We start from the raw sequence: 13,245 nt of genomic DNA, 5'->3' as shown, positions 1-13,245 counted from the left end.
TGCCCCCTTGGAGTGAAATCTCACAATTTAGGGCCAAGAGGCAGCCACCGTGGCTCTTCCTTGATGCATGCAAGCCTGGGACCAGTGGTAGAGGCCGAAAAGGGAGGGCCAGGACGCGGCTGCAGTGGCCTCTGGCTTCTCCACAGGGAGGGGAGGAGAAGGCCCGGAAAGCTGGGTCAAGGGGCCAGGGTGATGGCCCTTCCTGCCTCCAAGCCTCTGCACACGCTGTTGCTGCTGCCCGTCAGCTCGCATCACTGACCCCTGCCCTGTGCACTCCGCCTCCGTCACCGCTCACGTCCACAACACCGTGATGGTGGGTGGGTGGATTAGCATGCGCCAGCTAAGGTGCCCCAGACCAGGCTGCTTAAACAGCACTTCCTCACAGTTCTGGAGGCTGGAAGCAGTGTTGGTTTCTTCTGGGGACTCTCTCCTTGGCTGGCACACGGCCGCCCTCTTGCTGCCTCTTCACACGGTCTGTCCTCTGCAGCATCCCGGGTGTCTCTGTGTCCCAATCTCTTCTTATAAGGACACCAGTCAGACTGGATTACATCCCACCCTCAAGAACTTACTTAATGACCTCTTAACTTCGTTACCTCTTTAAAGACCCTCTCTCCAAATACAGTCACATTCTGAGGCACTGGAGGTTAGGGCTTCAACACAGGAATTGTGAGGAACACGGTTCTGTCTATAACAGTGTGTGTGCCTGGGGACTGGCCATCTTCCTGGGCATGAGAGATGATTGCCATTCTGACTGCCCAGCTCCTGCAACACCCATATTATGTCGGGGACATGGCTTTCTTGCTGCCATGTCCTCCGGCCAGCGCTAGCCATATGATGTCTTTGTAAGAATCACAAAAAGGTGTCTCTTCTCTGCACGGACTCGGCCCCCTCACCCCACCCAGGAACCCCACCTGTGGCGGAGCCTGAGTCTGCACCTCCCACTGTAGCAGCCAGAGGGTGGGACGTGCCAGGCTCCTGGGCAGCCAGGGTACCCACCGGTCACACACCCGCACCGGGCAAAGAAGCATGTGCCCTGGCCAGCCGACTGCAGTCGGTGCGAAGACGCCTTTTATAAAGCATCCAGGCAACAAATATTTATTAAGCAGCTACTGGGAGCCGGGCGCTGTGCTAGCTGTAGGAGTACCCTGGCGAGCAAAGCAGACGTGATCCCTGCCCTCCTGGAGTTTACAGTTTAGTGGAGGAGACGCAAAAGCTCACCGTTTTAAATGTCTAATTACAAAATGGAAAGAAAATGTGCCGAGAAGGAAAGGAACACAGCTCTAGGAGAGCTGAGAGAGTCAGGAAGGGCTTCCTTGAAGAAGCAACAGTGAAGCTGCGGAATGATCTAGAGGAAGGGGAGTGAAGTGGAGGAATGGTCTACATTGAGAGAAAAGCAAGTGCAAACGTCCTGTGGCATGGGGGCTAACGGAGGGTGTGTGTGGCATGAATTCAGGCAGCAAGGGATGGATCATGGGGCCTCAGGACTGAGGTGATGAATCTGGATTCTGTTCTTGCAGCAGGAAATCCCTCTGAGAGTTGTGAGCAAGGGTGTGACACCATTAGGTGTATAATCTGGTCCCTTGGGATGCTGGGAGGAGAATGCGGGTGGGGATCAGGGACGCAGGTACCGGGAGACCAGCAAAGGGGCAGCTGCTGACAACCCGGCAAGAGACCAGGTGGCCGGCCTGGGGACTGCAGGGATGACAGAGTGACACGGGTGGTTCGGAGATACAGAGGAATAAAGTGAACCCAGAGGGTGAGAGGGAGGGAGGGATGCTGCCCGGTTGCCTGGTTTCCACCTGCTGTCATCCTGATTCCTTCGATTTCTGGCCTGATGAGTCATTTGCGAGTCATCGCCCCCACAACCATTGCTGGTTTTTCCTTTTTAACAATGAGCTTGTTTTTAACCACTGAGCCATTATGTTATGGGCCAATGGATTTGGAGGCACTTCCCCAAATACAGCCCTGGAGAAAATTTAAAACATTATTTAATGAAAAATTCTCCACAATGTAGTTCTCACTAAGCACCCTGCTCAAGGCTGTCACGAGCTGACCCTCGCCGGGCTGGCGTCTGGCTCATGGCACGGCTCCCCGGGGGCCAGCGTGACGGTGCCTGTGTTGGCGATGACTGGTCCCGCCAGCCACCCCTTCTCCGTGTGGACTCTGTGGCGCCTGGGCAGCACGCCCACAGCTGGGCAGGCTCACAGGGTGGCCTCCCGCTGACCAGGGTTGGCTTCCATCTTTGTAAAATATTAACAATTTGTGGGCTTCCCTGGTGGCGCAGTGGTTAAGAGTCCACCTGCCAACGCAGGGACACTGATTTGAGCCCTGGTCTGGATGATCCCACATGCCGCAGAGCAACAAACAAATAAACAAGTAAAATAAATTAATTAAAAAACAAACAATTTGTTAGTGTATTTGTGGATTCACCGACCTAAGATGACGTTCCCAGAACCCCCTTTTCTGGGGATCTGCTCTAAAGCTGGGGTGATAGAACCGCTTTCAGAACATAAAGGGCCCCATTTTGCATTCATACCTGTCCCCACATCAGAAACTCAAGCACAGGGACTTCCTTGGTGGCACAGTGGTTAAGAATTCGCCTGCCAACACCAGGGACGCGGGTTCGAGCCCTGGTCTAGGAAGATCCCATATGCCGCGGAGCGACTAAGCCCGCACGCCACAACTACTGAGCCCGAGTGTCACAATTACTGAAGCCCACGCACCTAAAGCCTGTGCTCTGCAGCAAGAGAAGACACCGCAATGAGAAGCCCGTGCACCGCAACGAAGAGTAGCCCCCGCTCGTCGCAACTAGAGAAAGCCCACGCTCAGCAACGAAGACCTGACGCAGCCAAAAATAAATAAATAATAAATTTATTTTAAAAAACAAGTCTCTTTTTTTAAAAGGAGAGCACAACCTCTCCTTTTGGCTTATCCCCCAAGTCTAATAAGTGCCTGATTCCTCCAGCCACCTCCTGAATATTTCTAGAATCCAACTCTTCCCCTCCAACCTGCTTCATCTGCCCCAGCTGGGTCAGGGCTGATTCCATCGGCCTGGAGGTCACCCTCCCTCTTACTGGCCTCCTGGCCCCCAGTCCCTGCTGCCACGGTCCCGGGCACCATCCGTACCACCGTAGGGCAAGACCATTTACACCTGATCTCCCTGAGTCACACCCTCTCTTCCTCTCTCCTTCTTCCTCTGACTTGACTGACTTGCATTTGCCTCCTGAGACTCATCTCAGCCCTAGGAAGTCCCCTTGACCATCAGGTGGGGTCAGTTGCCTCCCCTGGGCTCCCCTGCCCAGTCTTCACTCACCATGTTGCAATGTGTGTTCAGAGCCTGTCTCCACGGTTAAGCCCCAGTGGCCCCGATGGGGCGACAGCAGCTCCTCAGAGGGTTCGAAGATGCTGTTCAGAAGTGAGGGGCAGCCCCAGGCCTGTACAGGATGTCGCAGCTCCTGGGACCTGCACAGATTCTGGCACTAAGAACAAGCCACAAAAGGACCCTGGGACAGAAAGAGCCTGGGGCAGTTCCTGCTCCTGGCTGATCCTCCAGCTTTGGGCAGGTTTGTTCATTTTTTCACTCAGCAAACACCAGCGGACCCCTCTTCCTCCCCACCATATCCCTCCTGGGCAGGCCCCAAGCTGGGCATCCTGGGCCTCAAGGGCCTCCCTGTTCGGTGTTGGAGCCAGGCCTGGGCAGGACAGTGTGAGACTGGCTCCTCTGGGGGTAGCTGGTGTGGGGGAGGGCACTTTTAACCGTCCTCCAATTCCAAAAATCCAAGAGGGTCCTGGGCTCTACAGTAGCAGAATTTCAAAAGTGGCTGACTGAAGGGGCTGGTTCCCATGGCCAGGTGTCACCCAGGACACCAGGGCCTGAGCTCCTGACTGCATCTCAATCTGTCTGTCTGCACCTAGAACGGGTCTTGTGGCTGGTGGGGATGCAGGCAGGGTGGGGGAGAGACCACAAGGGACCAGGGGTGCATGGGTTTTCAAAGTAGACCCCCCTAAAGTGTTTGCCTGGGAGGGAGCACTGCTAAACCTACCTGCGTTGGTGGGAGGCTTCCTGGCCCTGCCCCCCACTGTGGGTGGGTTTCCCTGGGCCCGTCAGGAGATGGGGCACCCTCAATGTATAGTTAGGGCTGGCGATCAAGGGCATAGGCTCAGGGCAGCCCCCGGTCTGGTGTCGGGGCCAGGCTGGGCCCTGCGTGTAAATTCTCCTCTTCCAGAACCAGCACAGGCACTGCTAGGATGGAGGAGCCAAACTGCCTTTATTTATCTCCAAAAAGCAGGGGCCCCCCGCTGGCCACCGCTGGGCACCCTCCTCGGGGGGGCCTGCCTGCTGGGAGCCGCGGTCAGACTAGAGGGGCCGGATTTGGGTCCAGGGACACGGGGTGCGGTGACAGTGGACAGTGCGCGGCGGGGAGGGTACTGAGCCTCAGTTTTTCCGTCCAGAAAACGGTGGCGGCTGTGCGGATTAGACGACACATCGTAGATCCTCAAGCGAGAGCGTGACTGCTCATCCCTCTGGCTTGGCCGAGGTGGGACCTGGAGCCCTGAGCTCCAGAGACCCCCCCCCTGAGTGGCGGTATCTCTACGACATCGGGTCACGCGGCGGGACTCGCACCAGTTCATAGGAGTGCGCAAGCGCGGGACCCTGCGGCTGCGTTGGACTGGCGCCCCCTTGTGGCCATAGTGGGAACCACCGGCCTGGCGGGCGGGCGGACGGACGCTGCTGAGTTAAGTGTATCCTCCTGGGTGATGGGGGCTCGCGGACCCCAGAGAGTCCATTGGGGTGATCGTCTGAGGAGTGTGAGCCCAAGGGTATGTGACAATGTGAGGGAGTGATAGCCTCCCAATAGTAACAGGTCACATCAGGACACGTGGTCATCTGAGGCTCAGAGCGGTGAGTGAGCTCCCAAGAACAGCACCGGGCTCTGCGTGAGGGCCCACGTCTGACACTGTGCAGGGCATGCAGCAGGAGCTCAATAAATGTTTGTGGCGTGAGAGTGAGTGGATAAGTGTGTGAGCCATCAGCGTGTGCAAGGGGGTTAGGAGTGGTGGCCGGAAAGTCATAACGTGTGTCTACACTGTCAGACCTTACAGCTGGTGAGTGCCACCCTCAGAAAGGGCCCCCGTCCAGGGAAAATGGAAGAACCTCTAAAGGCTCCACTGCAGCCCCAGCCGCTGGTGGATGGGACAGAGGGGCAGAGGGAGGCCTCATATACCCCAGGATGGGCCCAGCCCAGCCCCCTGCACAGGGCAGACAAGGCCCCCTGCAGGCCTCCTCCTGGGGCCTGGAAGCTTCCTGTCAGGGTGGTCTCTCCATGTCACCTTTCAGCCTCACTCGAGGCAGGCAGAACTGAGGCAGATGGAGGCGGAGGCTGGATGCCCAGCCTGACCACAGCCCTCCCCTGAGTGCAACTTCACTGCCTGGAGCGGGGGAACTGGGAAAGCCCAAGGCAGGGCTGCTAGTGGTGGGATGGATTTCAGGCAGGGTGGGGAGGTGCGATGGGGGAGGGGCACGTAGGTGCAGGTCCCCCACGGCCCCAGCCCCAGCTGTATGGGCCAGGCTAGGGGCTGAGGCTGGGGAGGGGTTCCAGGCCAGGCTCGCAGCCCACGGGCAGCGTGGCAGCCTCGCTGGGTGGGATGTGGTGGGTCATGTAACGCGTCCCCGTGAAGGAGCCGGTTCGCAGCTGCTCTGGGGCCTCCTCCGGCCACCACAGGCTGGAGCTGGATAGGGAGAGGAAGAGGCGCAGCTGTCATCCTACTGGGTGGAGTAGGCTGCCGAGCTCTCCACTCCCAGAGCCCTCCCCCTGCAGCCTCTGATCTCCCTTTCCTCCCTTGTAGAACCAACTGGAGGTGTGCCTCCTCCAGGTGGCCACCCTGACTACCTGGGTGTCAGTTCGCTGAAATGATAGAGGGCTCATTGGAGAGAAAACAAGGTCAGGGAGGAGAAGGGCCCAGTCAGAACGAGGTGGCCCCTTCTCTGAACCTGTCGTCAGAGGAGCTGCTGGACCACCTCCCTGACCTCCCAGGTGAGAGATATTGGGGGGGCGGGGAATTCCCTGCACATCCCTGGAAGGGACACCGCCCACCTCAGAACCACAGGGCTCATGGAGGGCTTCCAGGTGCTGGGACCAGTGAGAGGGAAGGGGTTCTGGGTGAGAGAGGGGCCCTCGGGGGTGTCAGCACTCACAAGCGCACACTGGAGGCTGCCAGGAAGGCCAGGAGCAGGAGACCGGCCAGAGAAGAGAGGATGGAGGTAATGACAATCATGTCGCCACTTCGCCGGCCTGGCCACGTGTCAATGGAGCCTGGGGACTTCCCTGCACACACAGTGGCTATCAGAGGCTGCCCCTGGACCCCAGGGCGGTCACCTCCCCACCATGCTCCCACCCAAGGCTGACTGCCTTACATCCCCAGCCAGCCTCCTGAGCCCATCCATCTGTCCCTCTCAGCTAGGCATCTGTGTTCTGCCAGCCTGGACCACCAGCCATCGCTCCAGCCTTTGCCTTGGTCTCACCTTCTGGGCTGTTCCCACCAATGTGCCTGCCCACTGCCCTGCCTGTGGCAGGAAGCGTGGCAGCAGAGCTCAGGACTGCCCTGCTCCTGGAGCCTGGCATTCAAGGCCCTCACATGACAAGACCCACCAACACCACCAGCCCGGCCTCTCAGCCCATCTCCCGGGCGCCCACATGTGGGACACTCCAGCCTTTCACGTGCAGTTTCCTTATCCCGGGACCCACGGCCCTGACCGACTCCAGCCTCCTTCTTGCCCTGGCCCTTCTCCTCCACCTGGCAGTGCTGGGCACAGGGTTGGCTCCTTGAAGGAGGGGAAGACTGCTTCTGTCTATGACGGGGCTGGGGCCCGGGGCACCCGAGGGTTGGCAAACATTTTGGGGTGGACAGAGCCGGTGTCTCTGCCGATGGGGTCGACCCGGTGCCCCAGCCTCCAGCACGAGGTTCTGTATGGGGTGGGGGCCGGCTGAGCACGACCATGGTGGAGAGGGCGGCCAGTCCACACGGGGCAGACTAGAGCCGGAGCACCCCTCCCCCAGCACTACCTTGACGGAGAGTGATGGGGTCGGACCACCTCGTCTGGGCCTGCGGTGAGCCCTTGGAGTCCATCAGGAGGAACTTCACCCTGGGGAGAGGAGGAAGGGTGAGGCTCCGAGCCTCGACTGCCCTGGGCGAGGCTCCCACCTTGGCCAGGCCCCAGGCGGCTGCTGCTGGCCGGCCAGGCTGTGGGCCTTTCCATGTATAGGGGAGGGTGGGGCCCATCAGCACCGCTGAAGCCTGGCCCTGCTCTAAGGACCCCCGGAGACCTCTCTGGCCACAGTGACCTGTGCCAGCAGCCCCAAACCATCTGACCCGTCGCTCTCCAGACACTCTATCTGGTTTAGGTGGCCCCGATTACTAAGTGTCACATGCAGGGTGCCTCAGGGTGGCTCAGTGGGGCGCATGGGGCTGGGGGGCCCTGGCTTCCCAGAGAACTGCTGGCTGTGAGGAGTCTGTGAGGCCTTGGAAGGCCCCCCTATAAGGGCGGGCACCCCAGGCAAAGGCCAGGGAGGGAGGGCTGTGATCAGGGCGCACTCGGAGCCCAGGATCACGGGAGGGGGCAGGCTGAGCTCGGGGGGCACCGGGAGCCGTGCGAAGCCTCGGTAGTATCTTTGTCCGCGGGTGGGGGGCGGAGCTCTGGAAGGTTTCCGAGCCGCAAGGAACGCAAGCAGGCTGGCACTGACGGGACGGCTCCGGGGGCCGCTAGGGATGCGGCGGCAGGTACAACTGGAGGCCGCGCCAGGGAGTGGCCACGGGGAGGGGGAGGGGGACCTGGCCGGGCTGGGTGAGAGGGCGAGGGAGGCGTGGGTGGAGCCTATGCCCCGGCCCGCCTTGCCTGCGCCCCCTGCCGGTTCCCCCAGCCGCACTTGGTCTCCCCGAGGACCTCTGGCCTTGTCCCCTCGTCTGACACCTGCTCTCCCACCCCGGCTCCACCCTCAGCCCCAGGCTTAGTTTCCCGCCAGATTTACCTGTGGGAGGGACGGTGGGCCCTGCAGCATTCCCCTCCCGCCTTGTGGGGCCTGCAGACTCCTCCCCAACCCCCACCCCACCCCACCGGCTCTGCGATGCCCATCTCCTCCTCGTGGGCCTCCTGGAAGGGCCACATTCTGTCTGCCCCCCCAGCTGGTCGGACCCCACAAAGGAAGAAACCCAGGCTTGTGAAGGGGAGGGGCTTGCTCCGCCTGCAGCCGGGAAGGGGACGGGCCAGGACAGAGGCCTGGGGAGAGGCTGGGGTGGGGGGGCAGCCCTGGTCCCCAAAACCCCTCCTCTCCCAGCACAGCCTTCTCCCAAGGTCCAGGTTGGGTGACCCACCTGTAAGGTCCAGGGCCGGGGAGGGGGGCGTTGCAGTAGGGTGGCTGCTGGAGGTCAGCAAGGCAGCCGGCGTCATTGCCCACCCTAAGCAGCGGGGCGCCCCCCCTGCCACCCACTGGGTCCTCACAGGGCAGCTGATCCAGGGTCAGGGGCAGCGTCATGTAGTGGCCATCCGTCGAAAGCCTCGGGGAGGCTGGGATCTCAGCCAGTGTCTGGGGACTCTGGAAGTCCCTGGAGGCTGCAGGAGTGAGGGACAAACAGATTGGGGCCGGAGGGGAGGAGCGGATGGGACCTCGCCACAGCCCCTGGCTGGGTCCAAGGCCTCCAGCCCTGGCCCTCCATGCCTCACATGAGGCTTTGTCACCTCTCAGAGCGCCCTCTGGATAAAGCCCAAACTCCCAATCCACACCCAGTTGTGAGGGGTTCCCAGGGCCCCTGCAGCTCTCCTCAGCCCCAGGCCTGCACCAGGACATACCGTTGCTGAAGGCCACCACCAGCCAGACGGTGCTGGCAGCACTGGCGTGCCCTTCCAGGACACAGCGCGGCTGCTCCAGGGAAAACGTGGTGGCCGTGACCTTCCCTTCCAGGTCCCAGGCTGTTATCCGCGGCGTGTAGGGGATGAGCTCTGCGGCCGTGGAGATAGGGGTGAGGGCCCAGGGCCCACTGCCCCTGGGGCTGCCTCTCCCAATCGGAGGGGGCGGGCTCCCAGGGTCCCGGCAGGTGCCCCAGCCCCTTGGATCTGGCCAGGGGCACCCATCCCGGGACCCCCACTCACCCAGGCTCATGCAGGGCTGGGGCCACACCAGCACCACGAGGAGCAGCAGACAAGGGCACAGCTGCCCCCAGGGGAGCCCCATGATGGCCTGCAGAGCACCCACGCATCCACAGCCTGGGGCTCGGCCTCACCCCCTCCCCCAACACCGCGGGCCTGGAGGAGCTGGTTAGTCAGGCTGCCCCCTGGCCGAGGGCTTGAAAGACCTGAAAATGTAAGTTCACCCTCACTCCTCCTCCCAGCCCAGCCCACCACGGGGAGGGAGCTGGGCAGGGCTCCGGTGTGGGGCAGGCCAGGGCCAGTTAGGAGGGCAGGAGCAGGGCCGCTGGAGCTGAGCGAGAGAGGTCATTGGACCCCCAAGATGCAGGCCAGGTCACCCCAGAGGCCCATGTCTGAATTTGGGTCCCACCCAGCCTCCCAGCCCTGGGGAGGAGGGCTGATCTCTGGAAACAAGGGCTCAGGGCCACATGCCAGAGATTCCTGCACCCCAGGTGCCAGGAGCCTCCCTCTGGCCTTCTATCCCCACCCAGGGAAGGAAGTGGGCAGCCCCAACCTGTCTGATGCCAGCCCCATCACCGCCCCTGGCCCGCTGCCATCTCTGCACCCTGCCCTTCCTCCACGAGGCCGCATCCTCCCTCACTCCCCAGTTCCTTCGTCCAAAGGAATCACATGGACTCAGAGAAAGGATTGTAGAGCCCTTGACAGCTAGCAAGTCCCCTACTTCAGTGGTCCCCAACCTTTCTGGCACCAGGGACCGGTTTCGTGGAAGACAATTTTTCCACAGATGGGTACTGGTCTTCAGCCTGGGCGTTGGGGACACCTGCCCTACTTACATTACTCCCACGGGTTCTCACTATACATGTATTTTTAAATTTTTAATTATTTTTTAAATATCTAAATTTTAATTTTTTTTGGCTGTGCCACACGGCCTGTGGGATCTTAGTTCCCTGACTGACCAGGGACTGAATCCAGGCCCTCGGCAGGGAAAGCGTGGAGTCCTAACCACTGGACTGCTAGGGAATTCCCTATATGTGTTTTAAAAATTGAGATATAATTCACATACCATGTCATTTTAAAATGTACAGTTCAGTGGTTTTTGTTTTCTGGGGGCTTTGGTTTTTTGGGGGGGTTGTTTGCTTTTGTTTTGCTTAAACAAGGAGGGATTTATTTTTATTTACAAGAATCCTGGAGGAGGACAGCTGCTGGCATGGGCTTGGTCAAATGACCATAGGGTCAATGTCTCTGAGATTCTCTTGGCCTTTTTCTCATTGTAGCAAGATGGCTGCTGTGGCTCCAGCCATCATATCCTCAATCAAAGTAGGAAGAAAGGAGGAGCAGGGAGGTGTTATCCAATCTCTCTCTTTTATCAGAAAAACATAAGCTTTCCTAGAAGCCCCTGTAGACTTCCTCTTAAAATTCACTGGCCATAAATCACCAGATTCCAGAACCTTTTCACCACCCCAAAAGGAAACACTGTACCCATTAAAACAGTCACTCCCAATTCCCTCTCCCCCTGACAACCACTAAGTTACTTTCTGTCTCTCTGGATGTGCCTCTTCTGGATATTTCATATGAAGTGAATCACACAGTGCATCCTTCTCTGTCTGGCTTCTTTCACTTGGCCTAATGTTTTCAAGGCTCATCCATGTTGTACGTGTTAATAGTTCATTCTGTTTTCTGGCTGAACGGCATTCCGTTGCATGGATACATCACGTTTTGTTTATCGTGCATCAGCTGATGGGCACTTTCTGGCTATTATGAGTGTTACCGTGGACATGTTTTCAGTTCTTGGATATTTACCTGGTAGTTTTAATTGCGGAGTCATATGGTAACTGCTTTTTGAGGCACTGCCCAGCTGTTTTCCAAAGTGGCTACATTTTACATTCCCACCGGCCGTGGATGAGGGTTCCAATTTCTCCACCTCCTCACCAATATTTATTCCCTGCTTTTTTTAAAATAATAACCACCCTAATGGGTATGAAGTGGTATCACTTTGTGGTTTTGATTTGCGTTTCCCTAATGACGTTGAGCATTTTCCATGTGCTTGTCAGCCATCTGTGTGTCTTTTTCAGAGAAATATCTATTCAAGTCCTTTGCCCATTTAAAAAAAATTGGGGATCTGTCTTTTTATTGTTGAGTTGTAAGAGTTCTTGATATTTTTTGGATACGAGACCCCTATCAGGCATAAGATTTGCGAACATTTTCTCCAATTCTGACTCTCACTGTGCTGTAATGGTGGGAGCCGAGCATGAGGGTGGCACTCGGGTGCCCACCCAACTCCTGTGCCCTGTGAGCAGTGGAGCGAGTCTCACCGTGGAACCAAACAGGATTGGGGTCCAGCTTCTCTATGGAGGCCTCCCTGCCCTCCCCAGCCAACTTCTCCACGAGGCAGTGGGCACAGTGCCCAGAGCCCACGATACTGCTAGGGGTCCACAAAAATGCTTAAATTTCTTTTAAAATCAGAAAGAAAAAAAAAAAGGAACTTCTAGATGAAAGAAAATGCTCTAACGTATATTCACCTTTGTACCAGTGCGTCCTAACATAGAATTTCAGTCCTTTTCTTATACGAGAAGGGCTTGTGAAAGCAAACCCCCTCCCGCAAACCCCCTCCCCCACATCCCTTATGTCACTCGGGTGTGTGTCTCTTCAGCCCCAGGCCACACTCACCCCCGCCAGGCAGACAGCAAGCCTGCCAGTATTGGATCCTCCTTCTAAGAAGGTTGGGAAGGATGAGAACTTTGAGGATGGGGTCAGATCAATCCTGTCCGGGATTCCAGTCCCGGCTCTACCGCTGTCACTGTACCTTTGAACCTGTTTCCTCACCTGCAGAATGAAGACAGCAGCACCTGCCCCATGTGAGCAGTGCTTAGAAAGCCAGAACCCTGGGGAAGGAGATGGGAGGGGCCCTGGCAGAGCTGCTGGACCCGGCACTGCAAGGAGAACTGGGGCGGGGCCCGGGAGCAGCTCAGGTCAGCGCCCGGCTCCTGGCCTCACTGTAGCCTTGGTTTCTTCATTTAGGGGGTTGGATGGGCAGCCTGTAAGGCCCCTTCCTGTTCTGACGCAGCAGGACATGTGTGTGCTGGCCTTCACACATCAGATTTTACACACACACACACACACACACACACACACACGCAGCCTCTCCACTGACAAACCCACCAGGGCCCGCTGCCTTTGGCTATAGGGCATTTATTGCGAATAGAACATCTGAGGTATGAGAAGCTGACCCAGACCCAGGCCTGCCCCTGGCTGGGGGCACAGCAGGCAGTCTCTCCTCACCCCCTGCAGGGCCCCCAGCACCGATGGCCCAACGCGGCCCACCGAGGACGGAGGGGCCCACGCACTGAGGTAGCTGCATCCAAAGCCCTCGCAAGTATGACTCCCAGGCTCGCCCAGGTCCCACGCAGGCCCGGGCCTGGGGGCGGGGGGGCACAGGCAGGCAGGAGCAGCCTGGGCTCAGGGGAGGCACGCCCGCGCCCCCAGCTCACTGCTGCTGCAGGCAGTCCTCAGTCACCCCCTGGGCGGCCAGCTCGGCCAGCACGTTCTGCAGGTAGTTGGGGTCGGGGTAGCCGTGGCCTGTCACGTTGCGGTCCATCTCTGTCTTGTGGTGAATCTCGTTCCACACCACCGTGTCGGTCTCCCCCGTGGTGCTGGACGTCCCTACTGTGAAGATAAGTCGCCTCTTCCAGGCCACCTTCAGCAACTCCAGGACCTGCCCAAGGGGGAGGGGATGGTGGGGAGGCAGGAAGAGGGGGAAGGGGAGGGAATGGCGGGGAGGGGGGGAAGAAGGTGGCCGTGAACAAGCGCTTAGAACAAACCCCAGCTCCCAGGGCTGGCCTGGAGAGCAGACACCCACCCCGACACCCCCTCACCTCCCTAAGCCTCTTCACACCCTCGGAGCTGTCCCCACCCCAAAGCCACCACACCGGCTCTTCTGTCTGCCTGGCACGCTCTTCCCCGGCCTTCGGAGAGCTGGGAAGTCCCAACTCAGGTCTCAGTGCAGAGGTGGCTCTGCAGGCCGCTGCCCCCACCACCCAGGTAGAACGGCCCCAGCGCCTCCCCATCCGTCCTCCCACTGGAGCACCTGTGAGGTCAGCTCGTCT

The 13,245-nt window shown here is 58.9% G+C and overlaps 2 protein-coding genes across 5 annotated transcripts in view; both read right to left on the bottom strand.

Annotated features, from left to right (window-relative positions):
- Positions 1–4,204: 4,204 nt before the first annotated feature.
- Positions 4,205–9,227, bottom strand: UPK3B (uroplakin 3B). The gene is made up of 6 exons (XM_029220658.1): positions 9,146–9,227; positions 8,846–8,995; positions 8,371–8,608; positions 7,065–7,144; positions 6,197–6,326; positions 4,205–5,730 (listed from the first exon to the last, which is right to left on the bottom strand). Exons 1-6 carry the CDS (start codon positions 9,225–9,227, stop codon positions 5,571–5,573), a joined length of 840 nt encoding a protein of 279 aa, XP_029076491.1. The 3' UTR covers positions 4,205–5,570.
- Positions 9,228–12,264: 3,037 nt separating this feature from the next.
- The window catches only part of DTX2 (deltex E3 ubiquitin ligase 2), a 33,884-nt gene continuing 32,903 nt past the window's right edge, over positions 12,265–13,245 (bottom strand). For 3 of the 4 annotated variants that reach the window (XM_029220654.1, XM_029220655.1, XM_029220656.1), the window contains one exon: positions 12,265–12,854. In XM_029220654.1, the coding sequence (XP_029076487.1) occupies positions 12,627–12,854 (228 nt within the window). In that variant the 3' untranslated portion in view covers positions 12,265–12,626. The remainder of the gene's footprint in view (positions 12,855–13,245) is intronic. The other variant, XM_029220657.1, reaches the window with a different exon arrangement.

This window comes from Monodon monoceros, unplaced genomic scaffold (genome assembly GCF_005190385.1).
Source record: "Monodon monoceros isolate NGI ecotype Baffin Bay Population unplaced genomic scaffold, NGI_Narwhal_1 Super_Scaffold_13, whole genome shotgun sequence".
NCBI lineage: Eukaryota > Metazoa > Chordata > Mammalia > Artiodactyla > Monodontidae > Monodon > Monodon monoceros.
Note: the sequence above shows the minus strand (reverse complement) of the source record. Positions and strands in the feature narration are given on the sequence as shown.

Bases quoted from the DNA above. Each gene is read 5' to 3' on its own strand.
- UPK3B (XM_029220658.1), bottom strand. From the start codon at position 9,227: ATGGGGCTCCCCTGGGGGCAGCTGTGCCCTTGTCTGCTGCTCCTCGTG. The intron at 8,996-9,145 runs GTGAGTGGGGGT...CCACGGCCGCAG, and splicing joins CCAGCCCTGCATGAGCCTGG to AGCTCATCCCCTACACGCCG. The intron at 7,145-8,370 runs GTGGGTCACCCA...TCCTCTCCCCAG, and splicing joins CCCGGCCCTGGACCTTACAG to GGTGAAGTTCCTCCTGATGG.